This window comes from Oncorhynchus gorbuscha, linkage group LG25 (genome assembly GCF_021184085.1).
Source record: "Oncorhynchus gorbuscha isolate QuinsamMale2020 ecotype Even-year linkage group LG25, OgorEven_v1.0, whole genome shotgun sequence".
NCBI lineage: Eukaryota > Metazoa > Chordata > Actinopteri > Salmoniformes > Salmonidae > Oncorhynchus > Oncorhynchus gorbuscha.
In genome coordinates this window covers 17,231,669-17,244,469 of record NC_060197.1, presented here as the reverse complement: position 1 = coordinate 17,244,469, position 12,801 = coordinate 17,231,669, and the positions used below count along the sequence as shown (strand labels likewise).

Below are 12,801 nucleotides of genomic sequence, written 5' to 3'. Positions count from 1 at the left end.
TTTCCGAACATTATAGAACTAGAGAGCTGTACCTTTAGAGCCAGTGAAGAGCAGGTCATCAGTGCAGTCGACACACATGACAGGTTTGGTGTGTCCCTCAGCCACATAGACACACTGTAGTCTGGCAGTATGGCTGCTCTTAGGGGATGACACGGGGTTGATCACCCCTCTGTAACAGGGACAAAAGACAATGTATTTAGTCTGTTAGGACTTAACTGTCCTAACAGACTCAAACTGTGGGGGGCAGGGGGGGCACGGGCTAGAGGGATGTTCCTCAATGCTGGAACGGGGGCCCAGAGTGAAAAAGTTTGGGAACCCCTGTGTTAGGAAATGAGATATATGCAGTAGTATAGTATATAGATAGACATACAGTAGTGTTACATACCTTTGTCCATGATATATAATCGACTCTTCCATCCTGAAACACAAGACGTAGGTACTACTATGACCATCGGGACGTCGTACGAAGCATGACATTTGTGGCAAACATTGTGTAGTGGTGTGTTAACGGCTTCATGCAACGGCTCTTACGTTTGTTTGGTGTCTGTGATTTTGGTCTTCTCTGTGGCTGTGGGCGTGGGTATGTGTGACTTTGTCTCTCGTGCCGGGTGTCCTTTGGGGTCCATAGGTGTGTGTTCCTTGACGTCTAAGGGAGGTGGTCCTCCCTTCTCTAGCATCCTCCTGGGTGTTCGAGGTGAGCGTTCCAGTGATCTACTCTCAGCTCCCATCGAAGACCAGACTCCAGAACTACACAACACAGAGACAGACAGTTCAATTGATACCCACTGGATGATCAGCTGAAGTCATATACAGTCGTGGCCAAAGGTTTTGAGAATGACACATATTAATTTCCACAAAGTGTGCTGCTTCGGTGTCTTTAGATATTTTTATCAGATGTTACTATGGAATACTGAAGTATAATTACAAGCATTTCATAAGTGTCAAAGGCTTTTATTGACAATTACATTAAGTTGATGCAAAGTGTAAAGGAATGAATATGAATATGTACATAAAAATATATGAACGAGCAATGGCTGAACAGCATAGGCAAGATGCAGTAGATAGTATAGAGTACAGTATATACATATGAGATGAGTAATGTAGGGTATGTAAGCATTATATAAAGTGGGATTGTTTAAAGTGGCTAGTGATGCATTTATAACATCAATTATTTCATTATTAAAGTGGCTAGAGATGAGTCAGTATGTTGGCAGCAGCCACTCAATGTTAGTGATGGCTGTTTAACAGTCTGATGGCCTTGAGATAGAAACTGTTTTTCAGTCTCTCGGTCCCAGCTTTGATGCACCTGTACTGACCTCGCCTTCTGGATGATAGCGGGGTGAACAGGCAGCGGCTCAGGTGGTTGTTGTCCTTGATGATATTTTTGGCCTTCCTGTGACATCGGGTGGTGTAGGTGTCCTGGAGGGCAGGTAGTTTCCCCCCGGTGATGAGTTGTGCAGACCTCACTACCCTCTGGAGTGCCTTACGGTTGTGGGCAGAGCAGTTGCCGTACCAGGCGGTGATACAGCCGGACAGGATGCTCTCGATTGTGCATCTGTAAAGATTTGTGAGTGTTTTCGGTGACAAGCCAAATTTCTTCAGCCACCTGAGGTTGAAGAGGCGCTGCTGTGCCTTCTTCACCACGCTGTCTGTGTGGGTGGACCATTTCAGTTTGTCCGTAATGTGTATGCCGAGGAACCTAAAACTTTCTACCTTCTCCACTACTGTCCCACCGATGTGGATAGGGGGCTGCTCCCTCTGCTGTTTCCTGAAGTCCACGACCATCTCCTTTGTTTTGTTGACATTGAGTGTGAGGTTACTTTCCTGACACCATACTCTGAGGGCCCTCACCTCCTCCCTGTAGGCCGTCTCGCCATTGCTGGTAATCAATCCTACCACTGTAGTGTCGTCTGCAAACTTGATGATTGAGTTGGAGGCGGGCATGGCCACACAGTCATGGGTGAACAGGGAGTACAGGAGAGGGCTGAGAACGCACCCTTGTGGGAACCCAGTGTTGAGGATTAGCGGGGTGGAGATGTTACCTACCCTCACCACCTGGGGGGCGGCCCGTCAGGAAGTCCAGGACCCAGTTGCACAGGGCGGGGTCGAGACCCAGGGTCTCGAGCTTAATGACAAGTTTGGAGGGTACTATGGTGTTAAAAGCTGAGCTGTAGTTGATGAATAGCATTCTTACATAGGTATTCCTCTTGTCCAGATGGGTTAGGGCAGTGTGATTGCGATTGCGTCATCTGTGAACCTATTGGGGTGGGAAGCAAATTGGAGTGGGTCTAGGGTGTGATATGGTCCTTGACTAGTCTCTCAAAGCACTTCATGATGACGGAAGTGAGTGCTACGGGGCGATAGTCATTTAGCTCAGTTACCTTCGCATTCTTGGGAACAGGAACAATGGTGGCCCTCTTGAAGAATGTGGGAACAGCAGATTGGGATAAGGATTGATAGAATATGTCCGTAAACACACCAGCCAGCTGGTCTGCGCATGGTCCGAGGACGCGGCTGGGGATGCCGTCTGGGCCACATACTGACTGATGGCAGCCCATTCTTGCATAATCCAGGCTTGGAGTTTGTCCGAATTTGTGGGTTTTTGTTTGTCCAACCGCCTCTTGAGGATTGACCACAAGTTCTCAATGGGATTAAGGTCTGGGGAGTTTCCTGGCCATGGAAACAAAATATCGATGTTTTGTTCCCCGAGCCACTTAGTTATCACTTTTGCCTTATAGCAAGGTGCTCCAACATGCTGGAAAAGGCATTGTTCGTCACCAAACTGTTCCTGGATGGTTGGGAGAAGTTAGAGGATGTGTTGGTACCATTCTTTATTCTTGCCTGTGTTCTTAGGCAAAATTGTGAGTGACCCCACTCCCTTGGCTGAGAAGCAACCCCACACATGAATGGTATCAGGATGCTTTACTGTTGGCATGACACAGGACTGATGGTAGCGCTCACCTTGTCTTCTCCGGACAAGATTTTTTCCAGATGCCCCAAACAATCGGAAAGGGGATTCATCAGAGAAAATTACTTTACCCCCGTCCTCAGCAGTCCAATCCCTGTACCTTTGGCAGAATATCAGTCTGTCCCTGATGTTTTTCCTGGAGAGAAGTGGCTTCTTTGCTGCCCTTCTTGACACCAGGCCATCCTCCAAAAGTCTTCGCCTCACTGTGCGTGCAGATGCACTCACACCTGCCTGCTGCCATTCCTGAGCAAGCTCTGTACTGGTGGTGCCCCGATCCCACAGCTGAATCACCTTTAGGAGACGGTCCTGGTGCTTACTGGACTTTCTTGGGCGCCCGGAAGCCTTCTTCACAACAATTGAACTGCTCTCCTTGAAGTTCTTGATGATGCGATAAATTGTTGACTTAAGGTGCAATCTTATTGGCAGCAATATTCTTGCCTGTGAAGCCCTTTTTGTGCAAAGCAATGAGGACAGCACATGTTTCCTTGCATGTAACCATGGCTGACAGAGGAAGAACAATGATTCCAAGCACCACCCTCCTTTTGATGCTTCCAGTCTGTTATTCAAACTCAATCAGCATGACAGAGTGATCTCCAGCCTTGTCCTCGTCAACACTCACACCTGTGTTAAAGAGAGAATCACTGACATGATGTCAGCTGGTCCTTTTGTGGCAGGGCTGAAATGCAGTAGAAATGTTTTTGGGGGATTCAGTTCCTTTGCATGGCAAAGAGGGACTTTGCAATTCATTGCAATTCATCTGATCACTCTTCATAACATTCTGGAGTATATGCAAATTGCCATCATACAAACTGAGGCAGCAGACTTTGTGAAAATGTATATTTGTGTCATTCTCGAAACTTTTGGCCACGACTGTACATCATTGAAGGTTACAATGCAGTCTGGGTCAAGTTAAACGTTCTATCCTTCTTGTGCTGATGCACTTGTTTTTTTCAACAATAACACTGCTAAAATCTGAAGCCTGACTCATCAAATGCACATACAGTAGGTAAGGATTTACTCCGCAAGTATCTCACTGCATTTCCTGTACTATAGTTCTAAAAACTAAACACAAAGACATTTGACCAAAATAAGGACTTACAGTCCAGCTATCCTGGTGGACAGTGCTGAGGGGGACACAGTGAGTTCCCTGTCCCCGAGATGTCCTGCTACTGGCCCCATGTCCCCTGTCCCTTCCTGGGCCTCTGCCAGGGGTAGCAGGGAGGCAGAAAAGTCCCCCGTAGGGGAGTCAAATTCACCACTACCAGCATACAGCAGCTCCATCTGTGTGGTTGTCCTTCTGCGTGCCTGTGGTAGAGGGATCGATCCAATCAATCAATCACTCAATAACATATCCATTCATAAAGAGTGTTTTACAAATAGCATTTATCTCAAAGTGCTTATCAGTAACTTCTTTACTTTAGACTTTATGAAAATGGCATTCAAGTGGCATTTAGAAAATGGCTTTGTGTGTGAAGTACTGTAGATGACTGTACCTTCCTAGGTTTGGCCTCTCCACACAGTTTCAGGAGGTCAGAGGCCAATAAACTGAAGCAAACATAGAGGGGCAATTTACATGTTACACATAGTCTATTGATAGTTTGTTGATGGACTACCCAAAGAAAGTATCATCAGAAATTAAAGATGGATTCCGCAGTAGGAGAAACAGCGCCACTGAATAACCCACGGCCATTTCTATTGTTTTTGTTTAGTGACAAACTACAGGTGAGAAGGGCGCCCCAACGTGATAAAAAAATTACATAATATTCTGCTGTTCTATCTCACGTACAATGATATTCAAGGGGGAAAGAAACAGTGTTCATTTGCAGTAACTTCTTTGTTTTTGTAATATTGCAAACGGATGTGGCAGTCTCACCAATAAGGATTCCTGCTTTTAGTGACGAAAATAAATTCAATATCCTCATTGTCTTGTCTGACTCACGACGCCAGGACAGCGGAGTCAATCACCACCTTCCGGAGACACCTGAAACCCCACCTCTTTAAGGAATACTTAGGATAGGATAAAGTAATCCTTCTCACCCCCCCTTCCCCCTTAAAATATTTAGATGCACTATTGTAAAGTGGCTGTTCCACTGGATGTCATAAGGTGAATGCACCAATTTGTAAGTCGCTCTGGATAAGAGCGTCTGCTAAATGACTTAAATGTAAATGTAAATGGTGTTTACCTTCCCTCTGTGGCTGGGCTGGGGGTAGAGGACTCATCACTACTGCTGTCATCTCCATTCTCTCCTTGAGGACAGAACCATACAGTACACCTTGTTACACTGGGCCCTCAAATACACAACATGGCTCAGTTACTGCATGTTCTGACATGGGGTAGTTATGGCTTCACAGCATGTTTTCAAATATCCCATTACAAGCACTAAAATTGTGTTACTTTACTATTTAAACTGTTAGAGGTAAACCATTTTCAAAGTCAATTTACAGGATATCACAAAGAAAGCAAATGCATACAGTGTTTTCAAACTAATGCTGCAGCAGCAGCAAAACAATAGTTTGAATTCAAAAGAGCTCTAAGGTACAGGGCTCAAAGTTCAGAGGTCAGTTTAAATACATCAGGGGTCAGACAATATCAAAATGATAGTATAGTATTCTATATATTAGTATGATGCATCTGACGTTTCCATTTTAAGGAGGGTAACTTAGTAAAGGTTGGAGTTGGAGTAGTACTCTGTCTGCACATTATGCCCTGAATATATTCTACCATGCCCAGAAACCTGCTCCTCTTATCCTCTGCCCCCAACGCTCTAGGCGACCAGTTTTGATAGCCTTTAGCCGCACCCTCATACTACTCCTTCTCTGTTCCGCGGGTGATGTGGAGGTAAACCCAGGCCCCGCATGTCCCCAGGTACCCTCATTTGTTGACTTCTGTGACCGAAAAAGTCTTGGTTTTATGCATGTCAACATCAGAAGCCTCCTCCCTAAGTTTGTTTTACTCACTGCTTTAGCACACTCTGCTAACCCTGATGTCCTTGCCATGTCTGAATCCTGGCTCAGGAAGGCCACCAAAAATTCAGAGAATTCCATACCCAACTATAACATCTTCCGTCAAGATAGAACTGCCAAAGGGGGCGGAGTCGCAGTCTACTGCAGAGATAGCCTGCAAAGTAATGTCATACTTTCCAGGTCCATACCCAAACAGTTTGAACTACTAATTTTGAAAATTACTCTCTCCAGAAACAAGTCTCTCACTTTTGCCGCCTGCTACCGACCCCCCTCAGCTCCCAGCTGTGCCCTGGACACCATTTGTGAATTGATCGCCCCCGATCTAGCTTCAGAGTTCGTTCTGTTAGGTGACCTAAACTGGGATATGCTTAACACCCCGGCAGTCCTACAATCTAAGCTAGATGCCCTCAATCTCACTCAAATCATCAAGGAACCCACCAGGTACAACCCTCATAGACGTCATCCTGACCAACTGGTCCTCCAAATATACCTCTGCTGTCTTTAACCAGGATCTCAGCGATCACTGCCTCATCGCCTGTATCCGCCACGGAGCCGCAGTCAAACGACCACCCCTCATCACTGTCAAACGCTCCCTAAAACACTTCTGTGAGCAGGCCTTTCTAATCGACCTGGCCCGGGTATCCTGGAAGGACATTGACCTCATCCCGTCAGTTGAGGATGCATGGTCATTCTTTAAAAGTAACTTCCTCACCATTTTAGATAAGCATGCTCCGTTCAAAAAATGCAGAACCAAGAACAGATACAGCCCTTGGTTCACTCCAGACCTGACTGCCCTCGACCAGCACAAAAACATCCTGTGGCGGACTGCAATAGCATCGAATAGCCCCGTGATATGCAACTGTTCAGGAAGTCAGGAACCAATACACGCAGTCAGTCAGGAAAGCTAAGGCCAGCTTCTTCAGGCAGAAGTTTGCATCCTGTAGCTCCAACTCCAAAAGTTCTGGGACACTGTGAAGTCCATGGAGAACAAGAGCACCTCCTCCCAGCTGCCCACTGCACTGAGGCTAGGAAACACGGTCTCCACCGATAAATCCATGATTATCGAAAACTTCAATAAGCACTTCTCAACGGCTGGCCATGCCTTCCGCCTGGCTACTCCAACCTCGGACAACAGCTCCGCCCCCCGGGTAGCTCCTCACCCAAGCCTCTCCAGGTTCTCCTTTACCCAAATCCAGATAGCAGATGTTCTGAAAGAGCTGCAAAACCTGGACCCGTACAAATCAGCTGGGCTTGACAATCTGGACCCGCTATTTCTGAAACTATCTGCCGCCATTGTCGCAACCCCTATTACCAGCCTGTTCAACCTCTCTTTCATATCGTCTGAGATCCCCAAGGATTGGAAAGCTGCCGCAGTCATCCCCCTCTTCAAAGGGGGAGACACCCTGGACCCAAACTGTTACAGACCTATATCCATCCTGCCCTGCCTATCTAAGGTCTTCGAAAGCCAAGTCAACAAACAGGTCACTGACCATCTCGAATCCCACCGTACCTTCTCCGCTGTGCAATCTGGTTTCCGAGCCGGTCACGGGTGCACCTCAGCCACACTCAAGGTACGATATCATAACCGCCATCGATAAAAGACAGTACTGTGCAGCCGTCTTCATCGACCTCGCCAAGGCTTTCGACTCTGTCAATCACCATATTCTTATCGGCAGACTCAACAGCCTCGGTTTTTCGGATGACTGCCTTGCCTGGTTCACCAATTACTTTGCAGACAGAGTTCAGTGTGTCAAATCGGAGGGCATGCTGTCCGGTCCTCTGGCAGTCTCTATGGGGGTGCCACAGGGTTCAATTCTCGGGCCGACTTTTTTCTCTGTATATATCAATGCTGTTGCTCTTGCTGCGAGCGATTCCCTGATCCACCTCTACGCAGACGACACCATTCTATATACTTTCGGCCAGTCATTGGACACTGTGCTATCTAACCTCCAAACGAGCTTCAATGCCATACAGCACTCCTTCCGTGGCCTCCAACTGCTCTTAAACGCGAGTAAAACCAAATGCATGCTTTTCAACCGATCGCTGCCTGCACCCGCATGCCCGACTAGCATCACCACCCTGGATGGTTCCGACCTTGAATATGTGGACATCTATAAGTACCTAGGTGTCTGGCTAGACTGCAAACTCTCCTTCCAGACCCACATCAAACATCTCCAATCGAAAATCAAATCAAGAGTCGGCTTTCTATTCCGCAACAAAGCCTCCTTCACTCACGCTGCCAAGCTTACCCTAGTAAAACTGACTATCCTACCGATCCTCGACTTCGGCGATGTCATCTACAAAATGGCTTCCAACACTCTACTCAGCAAACTGGATGCAGTCTATCACAGTGCCATCCGTTTTGTCACTAAAGCACATTATACCACCCACCACTGCGACTTGTCGGCTGGCCCTCACTACATATTCGTCGCCAGACCCACTGGCTCCAGGTCATCTACAAGTCCATGCTAGGTAAAGCTCCGCCTTATCTCAGTTCACTGGTCTCGATGGCAACACCCATCCGTAGCACGCGCTCCAGCAGGTGTATCTCACTGATCATCCCTAAAGCCAACACATCATTTGGCCGCCTTTCGTTCCAGTACTCTGCTGCCTGTGACTGGAACGAATTGCAAAAATCGCTGAAGTTGGAGACTTTTATCTCCCTCACCAACTTCAAACATCAGCTATCCGAGCAGCTAACCGATCGCTGCAACTGTACATAGTCTATAGAAAAATAGCCCACCCATTTTCACCTACCTCATTCCCATACTGTTTTTATACTGTTTTTATTTATTTATTTTTCTGCTCTTTTGCACACCAATATCTCTACCTGTACATGACCATCTGATCATTTATCACTCCAGTGTTAATCTGCAAAATTGTATTATTCGCCTACCTCCTCATGCCTTTTGCACACATTGTATACAGACTGCCCATTTTTTTCTACTGTGTTATTGACTTGTTAATTGTTTATTCCATGTGCAACTCTGTGTTGTCTGTTCACACTGCTATGCTTTATCTTGGCCAGGTCGCAGTTGCAAATGGGAACTTGTTCTCAACTAGCCTACCTGGTTAAATAAAGGTGAAATAAAAATAAAAAAAATAAAAAAGGCCTGAACTTCAGGTTAGCATGGGGGTCAGGGTTTAAGCTAGTGCTGATTCTTAATATTCAGGTCATCCTGAATGAGTCTGCTGAACAGGAGAAAACTATACATCCACAAAGAGGACAGGGGAGGGTCAGACAGGGAAGTGGGGGTCAGACGACAGGGGGCAACATACCACGTCATGGCAAAGTTACGTTCTCAGGTTAGTCTTAAAGGGGAGTTTTAGAGGGAGGAGGGGCTTTAATAAGGGAGACCCATGATCTCTGGGACCAGTCAGTCTGGTGTCAGTTACTTACCCACCAGTAGGTAACCTATCTCTGTTTGAATTCAGGGTGAACAAACAGGAAAACAGAACAAAGAAATCAAAGGAAACAAAAGTTAAAATAATGGAGACATTTTATTTTACAGTCCTGTTTCAGTGGGTACTTTCCTGGTAGGCTATTTACTAAGAGAATATGTAATAGTACATGTTTTACTGAATCCGAAAGAAAAACAATATGGGAAATACATTTCTATAATTTGTTATTGTTAGGTCAATCATTACCATTGTGAATGTCAGATAAAATAGTGGACTATAAAATAAAGTGTAACCAAAAGATGAAGAACTGAAAAGCAGCGTGTTTATACCACTGAGCCATCTATACCTTGCAGTGCGTTGCCCAGCAGAGCGTCCAGCTCAGGGTTGAGTTCAGCTTTCTCCTTCAGCATGTGGAACAGCAGCTGGTTCTGAGTGGCGCTGTTGATCTCTGTCTGCTTCAGCCTGCCCTCCATCATCTTCACCTGGGAATCCTTCTGGGCCGCCTGCAGACCCTGGGAGATGCACGTATCAGTAAAATCACACATTACATACATGACAAACACACACATAAATCCCACACTGACATCAACAGAGTGGTGTGACATTTAGCCCATTGAACAGCAGATACGCATGTTCAACTCTGAAATAAAAATAGTGCTTAAAGTTGGTAGTATAAGTATAAAGCTGGTAGATTTACAATACCCTGAATGCCGCTTAATCAAAAGGTAGAGAGAACTCAGTAGGGACAGGTGTACTGTGGTTACCTTGTTGATGGCCATGTGCAGGAAGTGATCAAGCAGGAAGCGGGCTTCTGATAGGTTACAGGAGCTGATCACCGCGGTAATGTCCACTGTGTCTCCCTCCTCCTGCATCCCAACAACATCACACAGTCAGTCATAATAACAACTCTGAAGAAAATGTGTGTGCTGGCGTCAGCTGTACTAATAACTAGAAAGGGTCAACTTCCTGAAGAAAATGTGTGTGTGTTTGCGTCAGCTAACCTTTGCTTCCTCCATCTGCATGATGTTAGCCTGACAGTCAGCGATGCTGTCGTTGATGTAGTCGATGTTGGCCGCCAGGGCATCCATTTCTTCGTTCAAAGACTGGATGCTTCGGTCCGTGTCGGTCCCCTCTGTGGCGATCTTCTCCCTCTTACGAGACACCTTCTCCCTTCGCTTGGTCAGGTCCTCACGTTGCTGTAAGAGGCAGGAGGAATGGAGAGAGAGGAGGAAAGAAAGAGTTAAAATAAAAGTGTTTCCGAATTGCGTTCCTTTCTAGCTATTGCTTTACGATCTTAGAAGTAAAGGAGCCTGGAGGAACCTTTTGGGGTTCTAAAAACTGCCACACAGGGGGAACCCATCCAGGTCACAAAGGTTCCTCGAGGAACACCTCTGAAAAGGTAATTTGATGAACCCCTGTGACAAGAACAATATGTTTTTCACATAAGTGCCACAGGATAGGGTTAAAACTTTAGGCATTCATTCTGACTGGACTTGCTGGAGATGGTGGAGAAGTCTAAGCCTCTGGCTCCGTAGACCGTGTTTTCAATCCCAGTGTTTATCCCCTCCCCCCCTTTTTTTCTTTTAGTGGCTAGTTTTGTTGCAGTCTCCTGGCGTCCCGTTGAATTTCGCCTTGGATCTCGTGCGATCCCTCTGAATATAATATTCACTTTGCTGATTACATATACAGTGCCCTCAGAAAGTATTCCCACGCCATGACTTTATTCTCATTTTGTTATGTTACAAAGTGGGATTAAATTTGATTTAATTGTCTTTTTTTTGTCAGCAATCTAGACAAAAACCTAAATGTTTTTAATTGATGGAAAATAAAACACTAATACTGTATATCTTGATTAGATAAGTATTCAACCCCTAAATCAATATATTTTAGAATCATTTTTGGCAGCGATTACAGCTGTGAGTCTTTCTGAGTAAGTCTCTAAGAGCTTTGCACACCTGGGTTGTACAATATTTGCCTATTATTTAAAAAAAATGATTCAAGCTCTATCAACTTGGTTGTTGATCATTGCTACAGTAGTCAGCCATTTTCAAGTCTAGCCATAGACTATCAAGCCGATTTAAGTCAAAACTGTAACTAGGCCACTCAGGAACATTCAATGTCGTCTTGGTAAGCAACTCCTGTGTATATTTGGCCTCGAGTTTTAGGTAATCGTCCTGCAGAAAGGTGAATTTGTCTCCCAGTGTCTGTTGGAGAGCAGACTGAACCAAGTTTTCCACTAGGATTTTGCCTGTGCTTAGCTCTTTTCCATTTCTTTTATCCCCAAAAAACTCCCTAGTCCTCGCCAATGACAAGCATACCCATAAAATGATTCAGCCACCACCATGCTTGAAAATATGAAAAGTAGTACTATGTAACGTACTGTGTTGGATTTGCCCCAAACATAACGCTTTGTATTCAGGACAAAAAGGTAATTTCTTTGCCACATTTTTTCAGTATTACTTTAGTGCCTTATTGCAAACAGGATGCATGTTTTGGAATACTTGTATTCGGTACAGGCTTCCTTCTTTCACTCTGTAATTTATGTTAGTATTGTGGAGTAACTACAATGTTGTTGATCCATCCTCAGTTACAGTATTTCCTCTCACAGCCATTAAACTCTGTAACTGTTTTAAAATATCTATTGGCCCCATGGTGAAATCTCTGAGAAGTTTCCCTCCTCTCCGGCAACTGAGTTAGGAAGGGCGCCTGTATCTTTGTAGTGACTGGGTGTATTGATACACCATCCAAAGTGTAATTAATAACTGCACCATGCTCAAAGGGATGTTCGATGTCTTCTTTTTTTTACCCATCTACCAATAGGTGCCCATCTTTGCGAACTATTGTAAACACCTCCCAGGTCTTTGTGGTTGAAATTCACTGCTCGACTGAGGGACCTTACAGATAATTGTATGTGTGGGGTACAGAGATGGGGTGTCATGTTAAACACTATTACTGCACACAGAGTGAGTCCATGCAACTTATTATGTGACTTGCTAAGCACATTTGAATACTTATTGACTCAAGACATTTCAACTTTTCATTTTGAATGAATTTGCAAACATTTCTAAAAACATTTCTAAGATTAGTGATACAAAATCTCAATTGAAACCATTTTTAAAATGAGGGAAAAGTCCAAGGGTGTGAATACTTTCTGAAGGCACTATAGAGCCATGACAGTCCTCTGAATGCAATGCCATCTTTATATAGTAATAAAGTAGTAACTTTTCCAAAATTGGGATTTGTATATAAACGGGCTACAATATCACGAAAACTATAAATCGGCTTCAATGGGGCAGAAGGTGGTGTGTTGTGATTCTGGATGGCAAGATAGCCAGCAACAATGACAAGAAGCTGCCATATGGGAAATCGTAGCTGGCTCGTTTCAGCTAGTTGTATCTTGTTCTTGATACCATGTCTTGTTTTGAAGTGTTTTGACTCATGTCACATCTATGCTAATATGAAAATAA

At 45.0% G+C, this 12,801-nt stretch overlaps 1 protein-coding gene across 3 annotated transcripts in view; it reads right to left on the bottom strand.

Annotated features, from left to right (window-relative positions):
* Window positions 1–12,801, bottom strand: part of LOC124014023 (kinesin-like protein KIF21A) — a 47,476-nt gene that overhangs the window by 4,434 nt on the left and 30,241 nt on the right. For 2 of the 3 annotated variants that reach the window (XM_046328667.1, XM_046328669.1), the window contains 10 exons: window positions 10,336–10,530; window positions 10,099–10,200; window positions 9,681–9,846; window positions 9,333–9,353; window positions 5,152–5,215; window positions 4,462–4,513; window positions 4,068–4,273; window positions 532–747; window positions 386–418; window positions 33–169 (listed from right to left, as the gene is read on the bottom strand). In XM_046328667.1, the coding sequence (XP_046184623.1) occupies window positions 33–169; window positions 386–418; window positions 532–747; window positions 4,068–4,273; window positions 4,462–4,513; window positions 5,152–5,215; window positions 9,333–9,353; window positions 9,681–9,846; window positions 10,099–10,200; window positions 10,336–10,530 (1,192 nt within the window). The remainder of the gene's footprint in view (window positions 1–32; window positions 170–385; window positions 419–531; window positions 748–4,067; window positions 4,274–4,461; window positions 4,514–5,151; window positions 5,216–9,332; window positions 9,354–9,680; window positions 9,847–10,098; window positions 10,201–10,335; window positions 10,531–12,801) is intronic. The other variant, XM_046328668.1, reaches the window with a different exon arrangement.